This window comes from Arvicola amphibius, chromosome 4, assembly GCF_903992535.2.
Source record: "Arvicola amphibius chromosome 4, mArvAmp1.2, whole genome shotgun sequence".
Classification (NCBI taxonomy): domain Eukaryota; kingdom Metazoa; phylum Chordata; class Mammalia; order Rodentia; family Cricetidae; genus Arvicola; species Arvicola amphibius.
In genome coordinates this window covers 86,462,307-86,486,663 of record NC_052050.1, presented here as the reverse complement: position 1 = coordinate 86,486,663, position 24,357 = coordinate 86,462,307, and the positions used below count along the sequence as shown (strand labels likewise).

The following is a 24,357-nucleotide window of genomic DNA, read 5'->3' as shown; positions in this document are numbered from 1 at the left end:
CCAACAGCTGCTAAGTATACGCTGCACGATAAAACACTATGAAATGCTTGGCATTTGTGATGTCAGCATGATGGATAAAATTCTAACATGGGAACATGTGAGCATTTTGAGTTATTTAATAAAGACAAATTAAAGACTGTCTTTAAAATAGAAACTCTGCCAGGCACGGAGACAGACACTTTCAATTGCAGCTCTTAGGAAGCTGAGACAGGAGGATTACCATGAGTTCTAGTCCAGCTTGAGCAACCTAAAAGACCCTGTCAAAACAAGTGAAGAAAAAAATTATTTTGCACTATTCAGATGAGTCCAGTTGGCCCTAAGAGTCCTTAAAAGTGGGAGAGAATCATAAGGACAACCACCATGAGCCCAGGCCAACTGTTCTCAGGGGTGGGAGGAGGGGGTGGGGGGAAGTACCTCTAGAATGCTGTGAAGTAGGAGGACAGACTATCTAGACCACAGCACCGCCAATACCGTTGTTCAACTCACTGAGACCCACTTTGGACATCTGCCCATCTAGAACTATGAAATAATCTTTATACTGTTTAAATTATTAAATTGTGGCAATTTGTTATATAAGTAACAAGAATTTAACACAGTACATAAAGACTTGCCTGTTAAGGTAGTCCAAACTGAGGTAAATTAAGAAAAGAATAAGACAAGAGTGAGTACAGAAAATAGTTCACTAAAGGCAAGTAGCTGTGGGTGATCCCAGCAGAATCCGTGGTCTTAGTCCATCCTCCACAGGTCCTGCTAATCCAATGGTTGTAAGATGACAGTTCTCAAGTTTTGTTTAGCAGATGGCTCAAGGAATGTGGCTTGGCCAGTCCTTCAAAAAGACGGAATCTGGCTCCAGTCCAGTTTCCTTGTAAACTGAAATAGGAGCTCTGGTCACTTTTGAAATGACTGTGACTTGAGGCAGGGCAGGGTGTTTTAGAATCGCAAGGAAGTGTCATCAATGGGGGAGAGCAGACACAGGAAAAGTAGTGAAACTGCCTCACTTTGAGGGGCCGTCCTGGTTTGCTTATGAGTTTCAGGGAGTGTTTCTTTCTTAGTTAATAGTTACTAAGTAGACATTCAGTTTGCATGGCAATCCTCTAAGTATCTCCATTTAATAGATGAGAAAACTGAGGCTCTCTTGAAGTTCTAGAAAACCCACAATACTCACATTAGTTTCTAGAAGAAAAATACATTATCCAAGTGCAGAGTTGTTGTTCCTTTTGTACGAGACCTAACCTACAAGTTTTCACCCCGAGCATTTCTATTCCCCAGGGAGCTCTGGACTCTACCCTCAAAGCCAGGTACATTATTAAAACTGGATCTGGACTTAATGGGCTGCTTTCTGCCTACAGGGCCGGCTAATTAGTCTTAATTATCTCATTATGATTCTAAGTATTTCCAGCTGCTTTTTACCCCCACTGCCCCACTCTCCCACCTTCTCCCACGTCTACTTTTCCAAGCAGTCGCTGCCAAGTCATGGGCACAGGTGAAATGGTGATGTATTCTTCACCTATGAGAACATTAGCTATTCCTCGTCAAGCTGCTCACCTGCTAAGTCTTCCTGAGAAGCCTACTTTTCTGTTCCTTAATCCGATGAAAAGAAAAACCGCTTTGTCCAATTATTAGACATAGAACACCATCTAAAATTTCATCTGACCTTCACTAGACTAATTGCCATATTTGTCTACCCAGGAAAAACCAAAGACAATGAATCTGTTACTTCATAGATTCCTAGAAAGTAATCTCTTGTTTTCCCCTCACTGTTCTCGAGCCAAGAATCAATCATTTGGTCCAAACAGTTCAAATAAAAAAGAAGAAAAAGGTTTTATTTCTTCCTGGATTGAGAAGGTGAGGGCTGAAGAATGACCTGGCAGGAGTGAGTACAGACTGAGTTCCGACCGACTGCTACCTTGACCTTGGGCAAGTAGTGAATCTCTGAGCCTATCAGCAACGGGACGATGGGTACTTAACGCAGACCGCTGCGAGGTTAAACAGGATAAGGCACATGAAAATGGCTTACTGAATGTGAGTCTGATTAAATATAAAGCATATTCAAAGTGACTATTTTTATATAAGTCAGGCACATTACATTAATTAGAAAAGTGTAAAGAAATTGGGTGTCACCTTCATGATTAGTAGTTTGCAAAATATAAATCTGTAAATAAATGTTTGCTATTTTTAATAAAGAAGGGGCAGGGTAAACAGATAAAAGCTCTATAGCCTTCAGTCTCTTGAAGGCACACAAGGCAGAGGAAGAAAACTGCCTTTTCCAAGAGTCCTCTGACTTCCACAAGTGCGTCACCATTCCACAAGCAAGGTCACATTCGGAGATGCGACCTTGTTGATGGTAGGTGTGGCCTATTAAAGGAAGTGTGACCATCAGGGTGGGCATTAAGGTTTCAGAAGCACACACAGACACAATGTAATACAAAGGGAAGTTCCTTTCTGTGTATCTAAAATCGACCTCTAGCTGCTATTGTTAGAACATTCTTCCGTGTTAACACAAGCAGTTAACTTGTTTACATAAAATTCTTCAACTTTAGGTCAGCAGTATCTTCAAGTGCCAATTACTGTTACAAATCATCAAAACACACTGGTGTCACCCTCACTTCTAAAGACAGAACTGTCTTTAACAGCCATAAACACCATTGTTTATGGTTTTAAACAATGGTTTATAAACATCAACATTGTTTATGGTTTAAAAAAATATTGGTTTTACAATTTAAAATACCCGAGGAATTGGTACTGCTCACCCAAATCCTACTCAAAATAAACACTTCTGAGTGTTCAGGGTCAGAATTTTTGCAATGTATGACTTGATATGACTGTTACACTGACAATCCCAAGTTTATTAGTGACAAAAACATTTGCAACTACTAGTTGGTTCTTCACAAAACAAACAGCTTACTTAAGTTTTTTCAAGCCTTCCCCATTCAGTGGTTTGTCAAGCTAATTTACTTCTATTTAAACAACAAGAAAGTTTTTGTTTATTCAAATATTTTACACTGACAGCTTGTTGGAAGTTCTCTCTTTCCTTTAGCTTATTAAATCAACAAGTTAATTGTAAGACAACCCAGGGAGCTGTTGGAGTGGTTCCCTGAAGGGGTAGCCCTGCAAGCACAGAGGTCGGACACCCATTTCTTTCTACATGTGCATTTACTTGCAAGGGGACTTCCCGTACTCCTCTGCTAATTCTGAGGACTTAAATAGCACATAGCTAACATCGTTTCCACATTGAAACATTATCATCATAATGATGAAATGATTCCAATTCTGTCCTTCATAGAAGTGAGCATTTCGTCTAGTTTATTTAAAACAGTTTGATAACATAGTACAATACTGCTTATTGCCAAAAACTCCCCCATTTTCATCTGAAATACAACCTGGGGCACAGTAGCATCTAATTAAACTCATACAAAGTGCAAATTATTGAATATAACCCAAAATGCATTTCAAAGTAAATACGCAATTAATGTGACACCCAATTTTCTCTCCTTTTCTAACTGCTCTCAGTTGCATGGCTTATTAAAAATATCCAATTCATTTTGTAAGATTCAATTAGAATGTTTTGTATTTCAAGCCAGGAATCACGTGCCAGTTTTTTCTGCAAGCAGTTGGGTTAGGCAGTTTTTTCTTACTTGATTCTTATCTCCCTGAATCAGTACTATAAAATTTACCATTATTATTTTTTGAGAATGGTTCTCATCCTCATTATTTTTGTTTCTTTCACTTAACACATGATCTGTGCTACTCTTGAGGTAAGCAACTATTTTTTTCTTCCTTGGTTCCATGGCAGGAACACAAAGAGAAAACCTATCAATCTATACATAAGAAATTTTTGACAGCAATGGCACCCTCAATCTAGATTCTGAGACAAGGCCTCAAATAATCAAAACCATGTTCACACAACATCAAGAAAAACAGAAAGATAACGTGTAAAAAGGGAGCAGGCGCTGACCTAATCCAGCACAAGAATGCTGTATATAGTCAATCAGTTGTAAGAAGCAATGATAAAAGATATTTCCAAGGAGACTCTAGCAGGCAGGGCTGATTCCAGAAGCCACAATAATGGATCCTTCTTGGCTGCATAGTTGTTTGTGATCGAATAAGCACCCAGTTAAGTAACTACAGTGAGCTTGGTGCTAAAACGTTATAAAAAAGATAAAGTCAATACTCTGAAGAATTTCAGCTTACAAATGGAAAGAACAGCTCTGGTCCTTAACAAGGCAAAGAAACCCTAGTTACACCACAAATCACTGCTTGATGGCTTACATGCTCCTATTTTACAAAATTACTGTTAAGTAGGGAAGGGGTATTTTTTTTTCAAACAGCATAAAGTCCATACAGATAGTTATTACAGTTTTTAAATTTAACCTGTAACTCAGATACAACTGACTTATATTGAGTACCTACTCGTACCAGGTACATGTCTATTATAGCCTCTTTCTGTTTCATTAAAGGTATGTAAAAAAAAGCACTAGAATATAACAATTACATTTTTTCCCTAAACTTTGAACTGAAAAATATAAATTCATAATTAATACTGCTATGGGGACAGATATTTAAAAGAAATCTAACTTGGAAAAGTGAAATTCTCTTATTCAAATTATAGATGTTTACTTAAATTTTTATTGTCACAGTTTACATTAAACAATAGTAAGTAAAAGTAAATCTGCCTTCAAAAGTGTACATTGCAAGTCAGGCGTGGTGGTGCACAACTTTAATCCTAGCACTCAGGAGGCAGAGACAGGAGGATCTTTGTGAATTTGAGGCCAGCCTGGTCTACAGAGAAGTTCCAGGACAGCCAGGGCTGTTACACAGAGAAACTCTGTCTCAAGAAACAAAACAAAAAACAAAATAAAAAAACTGTGCAAAGCAGTCCTTCTGGCACACAATATGAATATTACTTATCCAAACACTAGCCAAATACGAAAGTGTTTTGGGATGCACTATATTCAGACTCATATGCTCTTCTGTTGTTTACAACAGACAAGAACAAACTGTGTGTGAGGACGCCTTGAAAAAGGAAATCCTGACCATTTCCATTACAGGTTCTGAAGGAATAGGTGACAAGCCAATCTCCAGGAAATCTACATGTATTACTCTTTAACATTGGTCTCTCCATTTCTTTCACTATGAAACAAGGTCATTAAAAGAATGACGTCTATACAGTGTTTTAAGCATTATAATGACTGGGCATATGGAACACAAAAAATGCAACTTCCTTGAGACTAGGGCAGGGCCCATCAAGCCTGATGTGTGTCTTGTCCTTAGTTCAGCAGTGTGTTTGCTAAATAAATGATTGTCCAGAAGAGCGGAAGGGGGTAGGGCTACCTCTCTTCTCTCCACCAGCAGCAGCCAAGAGGCAGACTGGCCAGTGGCTCAGTGTAGAAAGCTTCTACTCAGAACTCACACTAGATTGGGTTTTGCATGCCTGGTTTATACTCTTCAAATATTTATAGACAGTTTTCTTTGCCTCCAGCTCTGGTTGTCACTTAGCCAAGTTATACATACATGGTTCTTTTAATCTTTCCTTAGAAATCAATTCCACTCAGCTCCTTAATCATTCTAGCTGCATTTTCTCAACTTTTAGCTATTAGTCCTTTCTGGTGACTTATTCTGCTGGAATGTATGAAAGGGATACGGCCACAGACATGGAGAGGGTTAGTTGTTTTTCCATTTGAACGATTTCAAGGTTCAATGCATTTTATGCGCAAATAAAACTTTTATATGATCACACCTTAAAAATTCTATTTATGTGATGTACCAATCAACCTATATTCCCCCCAAAATATTATCAGTATTACATTCTCTAAGGATAACAATGTCACTATCCAAAATTTCTTGTGTCTATAGCTGACTGATCTCCCCTGGAGTGTTTCAATATGAGAAAATGCAGGAATCTAGAGTATCACAGCCACACAGAAATGTGCCCACTTCAAGATTCCAGCTACTTATAGACATGTTTTCTAAATTCAGCTTTTCAATTAAAAAAATTAAAATTGAATAAGGAGTTTTTAAAAACAAGACTCTAACACTAAAAGTTGAGGCATCAAAGGAAGGCAAATGGGATGACATCAAACAAAAAATGCAATGATACATAATTTCATTATATTAAGAATGGCTGTCCACAAAGAGGAAAGATAATGAACGCTGAAGACAGTGTGGGCAAAACGGGAACCTCTGCCCACTATATAGTAGGACAGTGATACAGTCGTCATGAAAACCAATCAGTGTGCAGATCACTCAAAAACTTAAGAAAGAACACAATCACCAATTCCACTATCAAGGTACTCATCCAAAGGAAAGAAACAGACATGTCACTGCCTGTGTTCATGGCAGGCACTACTCAGAACAGCCAACGAAACAGAACCAAGCCGAGAGTGACCCGTAAAACGTGGGGAAAGTATGGCACTATACACAGCATGTTATATTTGGTCATAAAAGAAATGAAATGTCATTTGTGACAACACAGATAGAACCTTATGTTAAGTGAAATAAAGAAGGACACCAAAGACTACTCCTTCATATCTGAAAGAACTTTCTAAAAGTTGTAGTAACAGTGGTTACCAGAGGCTGAGGGCCTGTGGAGGAGGGAAGGGAAGGGAAAGAAGCCCACCAATAGGCATTTAGTGCAGTTCGGGAGTTAAGAAGCACCTGATGTGCTAATGATGCAATAATGGTGTACTGTACATTTAAAAAAGCTACATGAGGATATTATAAGTGTACAATAGTAGGTGTTAACGCTGAGCTGGGATTGCAGCTCATTTGTAAACTGCCTGCCTACCATGCACAGGATCCTTGGATTTGACCCTCAGTACTACAAAACCAAAATAAACAAAAACAACAGAAATTAAGAAAACAAGGCTTATTAACATGATATAAAAACACTGAACAAAGCTTATAAATATCAAAACATTGCACTTACCCTGATAGTATACACAATCTCCCTGGTTTTATTTATCAGCTAAAAATAAAATTCTGAATAGTCAGAAATAGGTATTTTTAGCATTATAAAATACAGCAACATATAATTATATCTACCATTTTAATTAGCACCATGCATTATCCTCATGCAGTCACCATTTTTGTAGTGAGAGTATGTCGCGTGTCCTTGAAAAAGTACATCACAAGCGTAAGCTGGGAATGGCAGTTTTAGCATGCATGAGACACAGGATCACCCACCCCACCATTAGATGTCACATCTCTTGAATTTTATTTATTCCCATCACTAATTGAAGGGGCACATCAAAGCCAGGGCATCATTTCACACCACTTCCAACTTCAATAGTTCGTGGAAACGACCATCTTCAATTTTATGTGACCAGATAGTAGCTTGTCTGTCTGTGCCTGGCTTATCTCACTTAACTTGACCCCCACAGGTTCCTCCATACAGCTGCAAATGATTCACTCTTATTTGTATGGCTAAAGAGTACTCTACTGTGTCTGATATTTTCTTTGTTCGTTCATGAGCCAGTGGATATTTAGGTTGTTTCCATCTCTTGGCTTCTGTGACTGCTGCTGTAAGGAACAAGTTGGTGCAGATGTCTCCTGCACACTGGCTTCATCCCTCTGGGTGTACATCCCACTAGCAGGATTTCCAAAGCATGCTGTGGTTTTACTTTTAATTATTTAAGGCATTTCCATATGGTTTTCCACAACAGTAACAGTAATTATTTAGCATACAAAGCCCCACATTTTACTTCGCTCCTTTTGATGTATTTTCTCCACTCTACACACTTCCCCTATTATCCCAGTATTGCCTTTCACTTAAGAGCATTAAACGTCTATGGGATGGAGGGACGGTGGATAGGGAGGAGGGAAGAAGATATCTTAATTAAGGGAGCCATTTTAGGGCTGGCAAGAGACTTGACTCTAGAGGAGTTCCCAGGTATCCATGGAGATCTCCCCAGCTAGTTCCTTGGGCAGCTGAGGAGAGGGAGCCTGAAAATGGCCCTTTCCTATAGCCATACTGACGAATATCTGCACATCACCATAGAACCTCCACCTGGTGATGGATGGAAATAAAGACAGAAGGACCCACATTGGGAGCGCTGGACTGAGCTCCCAAGGTCCAAATGAGGAGCAGAAGGAGGGAGAACATGAGGCAAGGAAGTCAGGACTGCAAGGGGTGCGCCCACCCACTGAGACGGTGGGCTGATCTAATGGGGAGATCACCAAGGCCAGCTAGACTGGGACTGAAAAAGCATGGGATCAAACCGGACTCTCTGAACGTGGCAGACAATGAGGGCTGGACTGAGAAGCCAAGGACAACAGCACTGGGTTTGATCCTACTGCATGTGCTGACTTTGAGGAAGCCTAGTCTGTTTAGATGCGCACCTTCCTGGACCTGGATGGAGGGGGGAGGACCTTGGACTTCCCACAGGCAGGGAAACCCTGACTGCTCTTTGGACGGGAGGAGGGGAGGAGGGGAGTGGGAGGAGGGGGAGGGAAATGGAAGGTGGGGAGGAGGTAGAAAATAAAAAAAAAAAGAACATTAAACTTTATGTACTATATTGTCTTCAGCCATCAATTTTTGTGTCACAGGCCACTATAATTTTATATACTATATTTTTAATTCTATTATTAGACATTCACGTATTTTCCATTTTTTTGTTGAGCTTAACTGTTACTACACACAACAGCAGCACAATGCAGGGCTAGCAATGCAGTACCAGTAGAGCATTTCCTCAGTATGCACAAAGCCCTGATTTGATTCCTAGTACCATATAAAACCATAACACCTATAATCTCATTACTTGGGGTTTTAAGACAACAGAGGATCCGAGTATAAGGTCATTCTCAAGCTACAGAGCAGTTCAAAACCACCCCTTCCTGACAGCTTCTCAAACAAACAAACAAAAAAACCCCAAACCCCAAACTTTGCCCCTGTAGACTTAGACAATTGTAAGGCTGTGGATATAGGTCAGGTAGAGTGTTGGCCTAGTAAATCAGGACATTGTGGGTTTGGTTCTCAGCACTGCCTAAAATGCAGTGGATGTACACAGGCCTGCAATGTCATCCTAGCCATCCACAAGTAGAAGCTGGAGGTTCAGAATTTTCAGCTCATTCTCGACCCAGCTTGAGGCCACCTGCACTACTACATTGGACCCGTTCTCAGAACACAACAAGGGAAAGACCCATTCTTGTTGGGCTGGCAAGACTGCTATTAAGTCATCAACCAAGCCTGATTACCCCGAGTTTGATCACTGGAACCCACATGTTAGAAGAATAGACTGACTTCTGAAAGTTGTCTTCTGACCCCAACTGTATGTTGTGGTACATTGAGCACAGACACATATACACAATAAATAAAATTTAAAATGTGAAAAATAAAATGCAAAAAATATATCAAAACAAGGCAAATGTTCACAGGTATTTCTAAGACTGTTCCTAGACTTCCTTCCCTTGACTTTGCAGTAGTGTGGATTGAAATTTGGGTCTTGTACATATTAGACAAGTGCTTTATTGCTGTCCTGACTTTTAAAGAAAATTTTGAGATAAAATTGAGGTAAAGGGAACACTTCTGCATTGCTGGTGGGAATGCAAGCTGGTACAGCCCCTTTGGATGCCAGTGTGGCGATTTCTCAGAAAATTAGGAAGCAACCTTCCTCAAGACCCAGTAATACACTTTTGGGTATATATACCCAAAGGATGCTCAATCGTGCTCAAAGGACATGTGCTCAACCTATGTTCATAGCAGCATTGTTTGTCATAGTCAGAACTGGAAACAACCTAAATGCCCCCCGATAGAAGAATGGGTAAGGAAAATTGGGTACATGTTACACAATGGAGTACTACACAGCAGAAAAAAATAACGACATCTTGAATTCTGTAGGAAAATGGATGGAGCTAGAAACCATCATTTGAGTGAAGGTAACCCAGACACAGAAAGACAATTATCACATGTACTCACTCAGAGGTGGTTTTTAAACATTAAAGCAAAGAAAACCAGCCTAGAAATCACAATCCCAGAGAACTTAGACAACAATGAGGACCTAAGAGAGACTTAATAGATCTAATCTACACGGGAACATAGAAAAAGACAAGATCTCTGAGTAAACTTGGACGAACATAAGGACCTTGGGGGAGGCTTAAGGGGAGGGGTAGAGGCAGGGAGGAGAGCAGAGAAAATGTAAAGCTCAATAAATATCAATAAAAAAAAATTTTGAGATGAGACAGGGTCTGCCAAACTGCTGATCTTGAACTCACTCTGTGGTCCAGGCAGCTCTCCTATGCTCCTGTCTCACCTGAACCACCATGTTCAGTTTCTAGATTAGTAAATGTAAAATTAATGGGTCAAAGGACACAAAGAAAGAAAATTCTGAGGGAAAGAATCAGGGAAATAGTATAAAGATCTGTCTTTGGCTCAAAGCTTAGAAAGTTATGAGAATGGTCAGAGAAAGCAACTGTACTACGTGAAGGGCTCTGCAGTTACTGTTCCACTCCCCCTTTCACAGCTGGGCTCATGTCCTGCTCGGCGCCATCACCTTACCTAGGTAACCATCAGAAGGCGAGTGAGGGTGTGTAGAAAGTTGTTCGGCACCTGAAGTCACTGAGACTGTAAGTATCACCGATGCCAAGAAATGGGAAGTGTTCACTCTAATGGAAGCAAAAGAGCATGGAAAGTTACCAATGTCTGACCCTAACTATCCAGAAAACTCTAGTCACTAAAGAATTGAGACGTACCGTGTGGTTTCTTGCATGAATTTCTACAGCATCTAATTTCACAAGTTTTTTAAAAGGATGATAGGTAAGTAATGTTAAGGAATCTGGAGAAATGTATGTAATAAATCACGAAACATAACTAAAATGGCATTTACTATGTAAGAAGAATAAATATTTCTAGGATCTAATCCTATAGAAATCGTCTTTCATTTTGCTATGAATGATAATCCATTATTTAACTAAGGCAATTACTTTTCCATCTTATACATATTCTAGTTATGGAAAGAAAGAATGAGTCTATAATTAAGACAAGAACCCCTCACTATTAAAGCCTTGTAGGAGAAAATTGAACTGACCCTTTTTACATTTGGGTATAGTTGGAGAATTTTCTTTTACGTAATGCTACTGTCATATAAAATTATTATAAAGAACCCATAATAGACTATCAAGAAAGAGAAAATTATTCAATTTTAAGAAACAATGAACTCAGAAATTTAAAACCAAATCTAGTTAGAAAGATAGAGTAAAATTCATGCCATCCAAGTGTTGAAAGAATCCGCTCAATGTAACTAATATGTCCCTAGTGTTTAAGGGAAAGACATTTTTTCATGTTAGCTAGTCTTCACAATTGTAGTATTGTCATTTCTGCTCTGCAGATACAGAAACGGAAGTTTAAGAAATTTTAAGTTGTTCATCTAAGATGCACAGACATGGATGACTTTGTTGACATTTGAATTAAGGCTTCATTCAAAGGATCATGTTTTTTTCCTCTACCACATCAATCATCTGAACAGGCAATCTCAGAGTGAGAATAAAACTGAGAGATCATAAACATGAATACACAGCACGGATAACTTCTAGTCCACTTGGGTTTTAGGGATCATACTCAGGATGCATCCCTCTTCTCTTCCTAAACCATATTCATGTACTTTCTGCTATAGGACATCTTGGTTATCCTAGATACTTCCTTCTGTCTTGAAGGCTACAGCATCTTACTTGGTTCCATTCATGTCATAATGGAAACATCAGCTCCTTTCTTTCGTATAATTTCTGAATATGGATCTCTGTAAATTTCCTATGTATGATGACACTGAAAAACCCAATGATCATTTTAGACACGAAGTGGAAAGCACGTTGGGACACAACACAGGAAACATAGGCTCCTGATTGAACGACATCTGGATAAGCTTACATAATACACTCAGCCTTGACTGAACTTAGTTCCTCTCCAGCAACTGAGAACAGAGGCTAGACGTCTACAGCCAAGTGACTGCATGGGTTGTTCTGAGGATCAGGTGATGCACACATATTTACTGACTATATAAACCAGGGAATAAAAGACACGAGGCTGAAGAAACTTACCAAAGGACACTAACTACAGTGCCAATTCTTACAACTCTAACCGGCAGAACAGTATCATTTCCAGTTGTTCAATAACAAAACGTAGAGAACTTCCCAACGACAAGCTGTTAGCATGGCTTAGATGTAAGTTTGTCCAACTGCCAGGTGACCACTAGAGTGGCCATGTTATACGTGTGTGGTCCCCGGACAGCACAGGCACGCAGGTGCATTCTCCTGGTGTACTGCATTTCTGGCAAGCCACAGGACAAGATCAGTGCTGAGAAGCAAGCAAGCTTTTTCTTAGACTTAAAGATGCGGATTTGACGACTTTCAAAATCATCAATCTCTGAGCAGTATGAAACTGCCACTCAAACTTCACTCAGTTAACAAGGGTGGGGGATCAATAAACTTAGAATATCTTAAGTAATTACCAAAGGCAACTTCTCTTAAAATTGCTAAGATTAAAAGTGACAGGGATATGGGTAATATGAAATGCTGACATTAAGAGGAGCCTTCCTGTCAGCACTGCTAACAAACAGTAGTCATGTTTTGACAACAGAATATTTATGGAAGTAATAAACGAACATCACAGCAAAAACATCATCTGCCAAAGACATTTTCCACAGAAACCGCATCTGTGCACTTTATACCAAGGTCAGCCCCCACTGCCTTTTTAATTAATTCTCAAGAAAAATGATTAAAAATTTGAAAAAAATACATAATGAGAATTCATCTGAATATTTACATTCCTTTTCAGGAATTCATCTCAAAGCTGTTAATGGTCTTAAGATTTGCAATGTTAAAGGAAAAGCAAAGGATGTATCTGTAGGATCTTTATTCTTACTCTTCTCTAGCAGACAAGCCTTCTTTTAACTTGCTCCATTTTGGGCTTAGAAGGACAGGTGGCTTATGGCAAGTACTAGGTTAGGTTTGGAGGCCTGCAGCCAGTGCTGAGCACACCTATGGTAACAGGTAACAGCAACAGTGCTAGGATTCCTGAGCAGTAGAAGGAGTTAGCAACAGGCTACTCTGGGAACCTGGAGGCTGGAGCTGAGGCCATGGAGCTCTCCTTGGCTTGCTCAGCCCACTTTCTTATAGCGTCCAGGACCAGCAGACCAGGGATGGCCCCACCCATAATGGGCTGGGCCCTCTCCCATCAATCACTAAGAAAATGCCTATAGGCTTGCCTATAGACCATTTACAGAGGCGCTCTCTCTCTCTATATATCTCTTCTCTCTCTCTCTCTCTCATTCTCTCTCTCTCTCTCTCTCTTCTCTCTCTCTCACACTCTCCTCCCTCCCTCATTCCCTCCCTCCCCTCCCTTTTTCTTTTTTCTGAGACAGGGTTTCTCTGTGTTATCTCTGGCTGTCCTGGAACTCAATCCATTGACCAGACTGGCCTTGAACTCACAGAGATTCCACCTGCCTCTGCCTCCCTGAGTGCTGGGATTAAAGGCGTGTTGCAACCAACCGCCCAGCTGGAGGCATTTTCTTGAGATTCCCATCTGTCAGATTGACATAAAAAACTATCCAGCACAATCTGACCCCCTGTGTCAACTTGACACACAAATACATTACCATTAACCACCTTTCCCGTATCATTCATTCCAGAAGATCTCTTATTGAAAAACCAAAAGTAACTTTCAAAGTTCTACAGTCTTTACACATTAACAACTCAGTTTCTTTAAATAGCCTATCACTTTTAAAATCCAAGTCTTTCTATTGTAGGCTTCTGTAAAAATAAAAGGAAATAATTTCCTACTTCAAGAGGGAAAGAACGAGGGCATAGTCACAGTCAAATCAAATCCAAACTAAACTCCAAAAATGTGAATTTCTCCATGTCTAATGCCTGGGATTCCCTCATGATTGTCTGGGCTCCTCCAAGTGGCTTGGGTTTCTTCATTTGCTCTGCCCCCTGCAACACACGCAGCTTGCTTCAGCTGGCTCCACTCCACTGCTGCTGCTATTCTTGGCGGTCATTGCCATGGCTACCAGTATCTCCAAAACACCAGGCCTCTTCTGCTGCAACTGGGCTGCATTTTCACGAATGGCTCTCTTCATGGTGCCGAGTCTCAACTTCTCCATGACTCCTTCAATCCTGGGCCTTCAACTGCCACTGAGGTTGTACTTCTCTGATGGGCTGTCTTGTAACTCCATGACCCCTTCATGTCTTTAATACCAGTACCACCTGGGTGACTCTTACACTACCAAGTTTGGCTGCCAGTACAAGGTACAACCTTGGTTACCTCTGGGACACAGCTTCTGATGCTGACTCTCAGGGAAACACTTCAAGAAGATTTCGCTCTCAACAATTCTGGTCTCTTCTTAGCAAGCACTAATTCTCAGCTCCACACACAATCAGCATCAAAGTACCACCAGCAGGAGCAAACGCTTCACTTTATTAGCTCACTGATTCTTCAGCCCCAGCTGACCAGAACCACAGAATCTTAAAAGCCCCGATCGAGCCTTTACACTTTCCTCTCAAACTTCACAAGGTCAGGCACTGCTCAACATTCTTATCTTCCAATTTCTACAGAAGCTCCCCAAGCATTGCACGTTCAATTGCTTTCTTGTAGAAAGTGGTCAGCTCTGCCACGCCAGTAATACCCCACAATGCAAGATACCAACTTGTCTTAGTTAGGGTCCTATTGCTGTGATGAAATACCAGGACCAAAAAAGAAAAGGTTTATTTGGCATAAACTTTCCCAGCGTTGCTCATCCTTGAAGGAAGTCAGGACAGAAACTCACACAGGCCAGGAACCTGGAGGCAGAAGCTGATGCAGAGGCCATGGAGGCGTGCTGATCACTAGTTGCTCCCCATGGCTTGCTCAGCCTGCTTTCTTAGAGAACCAGTACCACCAGCCCATGGATGGCCACCACCATTGGTGGGCCCCTCCCACCATCCCCAACTAAGAAAATGCCTACAGCCTTGTCTACTGATCTTACTAAAGGTATTTTCTTAACTGAGATTCCCTCCTCTCGATGGCTTTAGCTAATATCAGTTTGAGATAAAATTAACCAGCACAAGTATTTTATTCAAACCTAAATGTCACCATTGTAAAAATAGAAAACCATTATTTTATGTACCTATTTGAAAGAAAAGGTACTTCTATTTTCACTTATGTTTACATGTGTAAGTGTTCTGCCTGCATGATATAAATGTACTATATGTGTGCAGTGACGTGTCCATCAGTTACAGACAGCTGTGAGCTGCCATGTGTGTGCTGGATACTGGACCTAGGTCCTCTGCAAGATCAGCAAGTGCTATTAATTAATCCCTGAGCCATCTCACTAGCCCCCCAAAAGTGATTATAAATAATAAGAACTGAAAGTTGTATCTTACAAAAACATTGTTAACATGAAAAAAAATAGTCTCAGAATTAAATAGTTTAACTTATATTCACTAAGCATATCAGGGTAGGTAACAACAGAATTTAGGCCGGTCTCTTAGGGCCACATATGTTCAGTGTTTATAGACAATTTAGATCTTGAAAACAGGCCTGGAAAAAAAAAAACAGGCCTGGGGGAAGTCCATGGATAGGAACATTATATTTCAGGAATATGAGTTAATTTCTGAAGGAAGCCTATGCTCATGAACCTCAACCAGGCATCAAAGTGACCAGGTTTTCTTTCAAGCAAGGATGTGGGAGGTAAACTTCAGTCACTCAGTAGGGGAGGGAGACCAATATGTTCTAAAAGCTTTAATCTCTATCACTTTAAATCCAGTAGAGAACAAGACTAATGCATAGAAACAACGTTACCCTCATACCTAAGATGTAGTCATAAGAACACCGTGTTTAAGAACATAAGAAATGTGTCTGAGGCTAGCCTGGTCTACAGAGCAAGTTCCAGGATAACAGGGCTACACACAGACAAACCCTGTCTCAAAAACCAAAGGGGAGGGGAAGAAAAAAAAAGAACATTAAGAAGAGTCAAGATGATGAGAAAAAAATAAAGAAAATTAAGTGTTCATTAAGCAGTAAAGGATTAAGGATTACAACTATTTTGGTATTGCTTTCCTAAGTTTTAATGAAAAACCAAAAATCTGAGTTGAACCATCCTGTCAAAGGAGAGGAATGACATTTTTGGTTTTTTTTTTTCTTTACTGTTCTTCACCTTCTTCTTTAATTCTTGACTTCTATTTTCCTTTTCTACCTTCTTCCTTACCTTCTTTGTCTTCTTCTTTTCAATCTGTACCTTCCTTTTCACTTTCTTTACCTTCTTCTTTACCTTCTTTGACTTCTTTACCTTCCTGCACTTCTTTACCTTCTTCTTTACCTTCCTTGACTTCTTTTATACCTTCTTCATCTTCTTCCATACCTTCTTTACCTTCTTCTTTACGTTCTTCTTTACCTTCTTTGATTTCTCCTTTACATTCATTACCTTCTTCTTCCCTTCTTGGACTTCTTCTTTACCTTCTTTACCTTCCTTTTATCTTCTTTACCTTCTCCTTTACCTTCTTTACCTTCTTCTTTACCTCCTTTATCTTCTTCTTTACCGTGTTTACCATTTTCTTTAACTTCTTTACCTTCTTCTTCATCTTCCTTGACTTCTTCTATGCCTTCTTTAACTTGTTCTTTATACTCTTTACCTTCTTCTTTACCTTCTTTCACTTTTTAACTTCCTTCACTTCTTTACCTTCTTCTTTACCTTCCTTGAGTTCTTTAATACCTTCTTAATGTTCTTCTTAACAATTTTTGACTTCTTTTTTACGTTCTTTACCTTCTTCTTTACTGTTCTTGATCTTCTTCTTTACCCTCTTTGACTTCTTCTTTGCCTTCAGAAGGAAGAATGACATTTTGGTGATTCAGTGAGGGACGAGGAAGGGGTCAGTCAGGTGGAAAGAAAAATGAATGTCCGTTGAGTGGACGGGTCAGCACACTAGTTAGGGAACTCAGGAAGTCAGGTTGGTGTTAAAAGCCTCGATGCCATCATTAATATAATTTCATCTGAGAAAGTAAGTGGGAAGTGATTCCCGACTTTGGAAGAGAAATAAATCAGATCAATATAATATCCATGGAACGTGATCTTTTGAAGATGGAATATAAAGTGGTGAAGGCCTGAATGAGGCATGCAGTAGATGACGACTCCCATACTCGACCTGTATAAAGCTATCAGACAGAGGAACTAAACGACGATGGCTTTCCGCACGTTGGATAGACAAAGAAATATAATAACACTTGATGAGCGATGTTTAATAAAAGTATGCTTGGGGATGCATGTGAAAACCCATTTGATTTAACTTTCTCTCACACCATTTGGAGAGAGGATTATTCAGGGAAAGATAACAATGTATTAAACTTGGTACTTTCACAAGGGAAGAGTTACTATTCCCTATTTCAAAATGTTTCCTGTAACGCAGTTGTATTTCAATGTTTTACTTCACTCCTTTTATCCTGTACTTTTCTTTCATCTCTCATCCTGTATTTTCTCCTGACTCCCATCTCGTTCATGAATCACACCTCACTGGTAGTAATATCTACCATAGTACCGTAATTTTAAAAATATTATATTTAATAGAGCATGTTAGCTTTATCTAATAAAAATGTCTCCTTAAAAGTAGTTATATCATGGACTGGAGAAATGGCTCAGTGACTAAGAGAGTTTGCAGTATAATCATCAAGACCAGCGTGCATTCCAAAATACATCTAAAAGCTGAGGTAGCCTTGAGCACACTTGTAACTCTAGCATCGAAGTGGTGGAGACAGCAGGACCATTGGCAATGGCTGACTGCCACCCTAGTTCATATATACATGCACATGTACACTCAGTACATACACAAAAATTCAGTTGTATCATTGTCACATGCCCACATTATTTTTAACATATACATTTCCAGAAATTAGTATATAATTTGAGTTAGATTAAAAAATGTTTTATGTTGGTAAAACAGTTGACTTTGGGCTCTTGAAATATGAAAAGAGGTCTAAAATCAGGGTAATTCTGTTAGAATTGAGAGCTCTGAAAGCAGGGTCTGTAATCTGCTCCTTTGTCCTGCACTTGGCAAACGACTACTATTAGCAGAATTGATAGAGAACAAGAAGCTATTGATGCGGGATGTCCTCCTGTATATGTGTTGCTTTTATTGGTTGATGAATAAAGCTGTTTTGGTCAATGGCTTAGCAGAGTAAAGCCAGGTGGGAAATCTGAACAGGGATAGAGAGAGCAGTACTGCCACGTGACCATGGCATTACCTCATTTTCTACATGTCTTGTTTCCTTGGCAGCTGCCTGACGGCTGCTTGACTCCCTCTCCTCCCTCCCCCATCCACACAGAAACTAGAATTCTAGGTGTGTAAACAAATCAGAGAGGGAGGATCCCAGGCTCTGACTGGCTGTGGAAGGCTGGGACAGATGCATGGAGCAGGTCAGCTCAAGTTACTAAGAACGAAGAATTATTGAATTGTACTTTTGGAAATTCTAGGTGTATACTAAAAGTTATTCAAATATATTTCCACCTTGGCAATGATCTGATGGGAAAATATAATAGTTCTCTCAAAAGAGTCTCTGGACTTAAACATTACAAGTCTCCTCAATCCAGGGGGTTCAGAGTAGGCTAGCAACACCTGATTGGAAAGGTCAGAGGCTGTCTAGTGTCACAGCATGACTCAGGAAGGCAGAAGACCTTATTCAGTGCTAACAGAGCTCAAAGACGTGCCTCAGGAGAAATGCCTGACTTTTGAGCAGGACATACATACAATTCAGTCCTATTTTCTTTTTTTTCATTTTGTTAATTATTTTTACTTTATTGTAGCAACTGTATAATTAGGTCAAATGTACAGGCACTATTTAAAAAATATACATATACAAAGTACATATATATTTAGAATTAGCAGGCATTTAAAGTCTATTTCTTAATGACCCCTTGAGGCATGCTATTTACTAGCTGAGGGTCTTGGTCAAGTACAAATTCAACTCTATCTGTCTTTGTTATTTTTCTTTACTGTTTACCTTTTCATTAGATACACCTCACAGAGAAATAAATGTAATATTAAGTAACAAATAAATAAATGTAAAGTTTAAGTAACTAATCTGATATGCACTTGCAAGTGCAAACCGGAGAAACAGCATCAGCTGAAGACCCCAAGCACCCTCTGCGATCATATGTCCCCTCTTCTTTCTGGAGGTCATTAGTGTAGAAATTTGTCTTTTCATTTCCTTCTTTTTCAATTTACAGCTGTGTGGGTATATCTCGATTGCTTCATGTGTCTTAACTTCTTCAGGAAACCCAACCAAGGCTCCTTCCCCAGACTCCTGGCACTCGTCCATTTCGCTGGGCACTTGTGTTCCATTCACGCGCACTACACAGAATCCACTACTTAAAGACATGACAAACTAACCCATTTTTCACCTTTTCTTCCTGTTAATTCTGTCTTCTCACATTCATGAATTATGTAGAATATAATGAAATCTTTTAATTTTTTTAAACATTAGAAAGAGCCTAAGAAGAATCATTTTCTGGAGTGGCTGATGTTCTCAAGTGTTCACTGTAACTCCAGCCAGTTACATGATCTTATAATTTAAATACACACACTACTGAGACAGGAATGCAAAGGCTGTTCATAGTTTGATTAGATTACTTTAAAAGAAGACACAACAAAGGCAAGTAGATAAGTCAATTGTTGAATGTATGGAAAAGGTAATTTTTTCAGTTCTCACATTTATTTATTTACATGTATTCAAAAATTCTCAGCATGTTTTGAGAAAATAAAAACAATTCATCTGAGGTGATAAAAAAGGCCTCTAGGAGCTGCTTAAATAAAAAGTTCTATCCTAACATCAGGAGATTGGCCAGCAGGGTATGGTGGTATACACCTACAAACACAACACTACAGGCTGAGAGAGCCTGGGCAACATATAAGTACCCGGTGAAATTATGTCTTAAAACCCACCACTATCAACAACAACAACAAAACAATAAAACCTGACTTTGAAATGTTCATTTATATTTCTTAAAATAAAAATTGTAAATGTTTCATGACTCATCTTTATAATTTTTATTTGTTGTCTATCTAGATCAGCAGTTCTTAACTTGTGGGTCGTGATCTGTTTGGGGTCATGTATCAACAGCCCTATTTTATAACACTTCAAGGGAGAAACTCTTGCACATGTCCCCAGTCAGCAGCCCAGGCCTTGCAGAGAGAAGTGCTGGTTGTGGGGGCCTAATGATGTGATGACAGACATCATGTTCTGATGCTCAAACAAGCTCTACCACTGCTTTAAGGGAACTTCAAACTTTTTTTGTAATTCCTAAAAAACAAAACAAAACAAAACACAACAAAAAAACTTTGGTAATTTTTCTTTCCAAACAAGTGATCAGATTAAGGAAAAATAACCAAATCTCACAGATTGGCTTTGAAATGTCTTGATCACTGAATGACTGCCACCTGCAGCACACAAAACAGAAAACGAAACACAAAGCAAAATACTCAGGGAGTACCCAAAGACTTACATTATAAAGAAAATGAAAAAATTCATAAGATAACATGGTTATCATTAACTTGTTAATAATATCTTAAAATATTTCGAGTATCAACATAAGGCTTTTTATTAAGGCAGATGATTAGGTGATACTTTCCTACAGCTGAAGAATACCATTGTATTTTTAACAAAAAATAAAGTATTGTTTTAAGATCATGATTAAAAAACACATATAATAATGAAAATGGATAGAACAACAAAACACACATTAGGTAACTAGAGACTGCATTGAAATGGATACACCAAGCACATATTCCATTATGTAAATGAATTCAAGGATATTTCATGACTGATCAGCTAGAAGGGACATAATGATTTATAATTCAAATAACTGAGCACTGAAATCAAATTGAACTAATATATATTTCTAAATATGCAAACTTGAAATAATTGTTAAAAAATATAAATCAATGTACCTGCATGGAAATAATTCATATCTGTTAGAACCTTTAACCTTTATCTAATAAATTTTTTTTAAAGGAAGACTTTTTAAAATTAATTTTAAGAGGTATTCAAAAGGAATAAACAGCTCAGAAAATAAAAGGTTATAATAGCTGTACTCAGATAACAGAAAGAGTATCTTAATAGATACCAATAAATTAGGCATTATGCAAATTATACCAAAATACAAATCAAATTAATTTTATATTAAATATCAATTTCAAACTAAAACCAGAGTGAATCTAAACAATAGGTCTGTGTTCCAGAATCACAGGCCTTCCATAGATGACACGCTTTCACAGTAATGCACTGTGAAAAGCTGGAGAGGTTGCAATACTATGAAGTACTTATCAAGCACTTCATATGTTAGAAATAGAGTATATTTCAGCACCATTATTAGAAAAAAAATACAGGTTGAGTTTTTTTTTAATAAGAAAAAATACATATCTTAAAAAGCCAAAATGACCACTGGAATTGGGTTGTACATCACTTTTCAGTAAAGAGGAAAAACAGCCTGGACAGGTGTAATTTATCATTTTTCTGATTTAATATCAAAGAAATATATTAAAATAATAAAAAGAATCCTGAAATCCTCAAAATTTGTAGTGATAAATAGCCCTCCCTGTCTTTATTGCATTATACCTACTAACAGAAATATTGCATGGTGGATTTTGCCAGACAAGGACGATTATTTTCCAATAAAAAGTTGCATATTAAATTCCAGCACAAAAGTGGGTGTCTAATACTTTGGAAATCTTTTATGGTTTACAGAGGAACACAATCTTAAACTTAACTAACACAAGCATATTCCTGAAATGAAACTCCACTAAAGGATTCCATCCAAAGCCAACTATTTCAGAATTGTCCTTATATTAAGATATCTGCTAATGTTACAGGTTAACTAAACCAATGGTTATTTAATTTTTATAACATCTATGTATCTTACAAGTAACAACATAAGCAACCATCTACAATCCATTTCTAATTGGTAAAATATTATATATATATATATATATATACACACACACACAAACATACATATATACACATACACACATGTATCTAATAAGGATGATTTCTGGCTTCATATTTTAAAGGATTTCTAGAGACAAATATGTAAACATTTAACGTGTAACAGTAACTCGTGAGTAGGTGTGGCAATGCTCTGGTGAGGAGGCCGAGAAGAAAAGAAATGGTCAAAAAGCCGATCAGTCTCTTTCTAGCTCTACTCACACAAGCCGTACCGGCTGATGCACATGAGACTCTTACTGAGGGATCCAGGGACACTTCACCTTCTTCAAGCTAGTTTCATGCTTTCTTTCAGAATCAGAATTTATGAAAATTGTGACAACTATGAGCTGAAATACACAAGTGCTGCATACTTTACTGTGCAAGCATTTGTTAGCCTAGATTAATATAAACAAACCTGGCCAGTTAGGAATATATGTATGTTCATATAAGATCACTTATGATTGAAAAATGCTTCATAGTACAGTTATTATAAACACACATTTATAGATAAGGCTAAACAGATTAGACTTTTTATTGTAAATTTCTGGAAAATTAAAATTAGGGAAAAATACTTGGCCATGTAAATGCATCTGCTGAGTTAGTACATCACATATATAATGAAAAGGATATCCAACTGAAAGGTCATTTAGGAACTGAAGAGTCCTTGAAATTACAGGCTCACATCTTCCCCAGTACTTAAGGTTTGTAACACTAAATATGAAAAAATGTATTGAATTGTTAAATAGCTGCCTGCATAAGGAGAACCACAGAAACATAAATATTTTATGCAAGTTAGGTGACTTCAATCACAAAATGAAAAGAATTTCAACAACTTTTTAAATTCTTATAGCACATTTAAACTTTATATGATCAACCTACAGTGAACACTGGCATAGAATTCTTTAAGTTTTAAAATAGTTCTGTAAATAATTCTTTAAGATAGTCAGTCTATAAGATAAGTGTTTCACAGAAGAAACATTAAACTTAGAATAAGGCCAAACAGAATGAAAATGGAATTATCATCACAAAGGAAGCCAAGTGAAGGTGAACCAGTTATCGCCTCAAATGAGGCATTATCTGGTGGCTCCAAAACTGACTTATGGTCCTGGTGTTGACCGAGCTTCGTCCTGCAACCACAGCAGGGTTGTCTGTGAGACACACAGCATGAAAGTGGAAGCACACCAATGTCGGTTCAACATGCTGCCATGTGTCTGTGAGGACAAGCCATGCAGCTCCATAAACACATCTCTGCTGTAGCCAATGGATGCTCTGTTTTAAGGTGATTATGACGATAGCTTGCAATAAGCTTTTCATTGGTCTTTGAGGTAGGGTGTTTTGTTTTTAATTATAAAGTAAAAAACAATTCTGCCCAAGTAAACTGTGGAATCAATATCTGGAAATCTTTTTAGGTCAGTGTGTTCTGACATTGTACACTATAACCATGTGAACTTCCTGACAATGATAATGCCCGTTTGATGGTGAGTTAAATAAGATTTGAAGTAAGCAGAAGAATGCACACACAAAATTTAACGCCAAAATTTTAAGTTAAAATTAGTATCTAAAAAAGGATTCATATATAGTAAGATGATATGTGACTCAAAACCACAGAATACAATTAAAAACCAAAACAGATACTCACATTTTTGTCATGAATGTTTCTAGAACATGGTTGTCATCTGTTATTCCTAAGACTTCTGACATACGGGCATACACCTGCGTCAACAATTAAGTGTTATAAGCTTTATCATCCATAGGCAGTTTCAAAAGACTGCTAAAGCTAACCAGTCTAAAAGTCAAAGATGTGCTGCATCCACACTGCAAACAGGGAGTGAGTACGGAGCAAGTGGAATGAAAACATGGCCATTCTAGACTGCAGCCAGTTCCCCCCCCAGGAAGCACCCCTCCTTTGAGATGTATGTATACTGATACACAAACAGACCCACACTCATTCTTTGCTCAGCACACTACGTATTTTGTCCTCAAAGTTGGGAGCCACCATTTTCTTAAAGGTGGGAATAGGCATACAAAAGACTTGAAAATATTTTTCAACAAAGAATAAGTAAATACCTTCTACTTATTCTAATTTCAGTAAAGTACCAATAAAATTCAAGATAATTCAAGGAGATTATAAAAGTATTTTTAGAAAACCATGAGATTGTATATCAGCTATAGACAGACACCCCCTGTAACACTCTCTAGCTTAGAGAGACACAGAGACAGGTCCTACTGTTGACGGTGGGGCTGATCATCAGCACACGAGAATCCAGAGCTTCTAAGTGGGCAGAGCTGGTTGCAGAGTTTGGAGTATAACATTCTGTCTTAAACTCAGGCACACCATGCGTTTGAACACACAACTATACTTCAAGTGAGGAAATACCACCATCACCAATGGAACATCCCTGGTAGCCTGGCAAAGCTGA

General features: G+C 38.5%; 1 protein-coding gene across 1 annotated transcript in view; it reads right to left on the bottom strand.

The window, feature by feature from the left end:
• Ranbp17 (RAN binding protein 17) overlaps positions 1-24,357 on the bottom strand; it is a 336,136-nt gene that overhangs the window by 98,941 nt on the left and 212,838 nt on the right. The window contains 5 exon segments of the mRNA XM_038328832.1: positions 1,433-1,463; positions 10,513-10,599; positions 10,687-10,750; positions 22,568-22,648; positions 23,577-23,650. Of these exon segments, the coding sequence (XP_038184760.1) occupies positions 1,433-1,463; positions 10,513-10,599; positions 10,687-10,750; positions 22,568-22,648; positions 23,577-23,650 (337 nt within the window).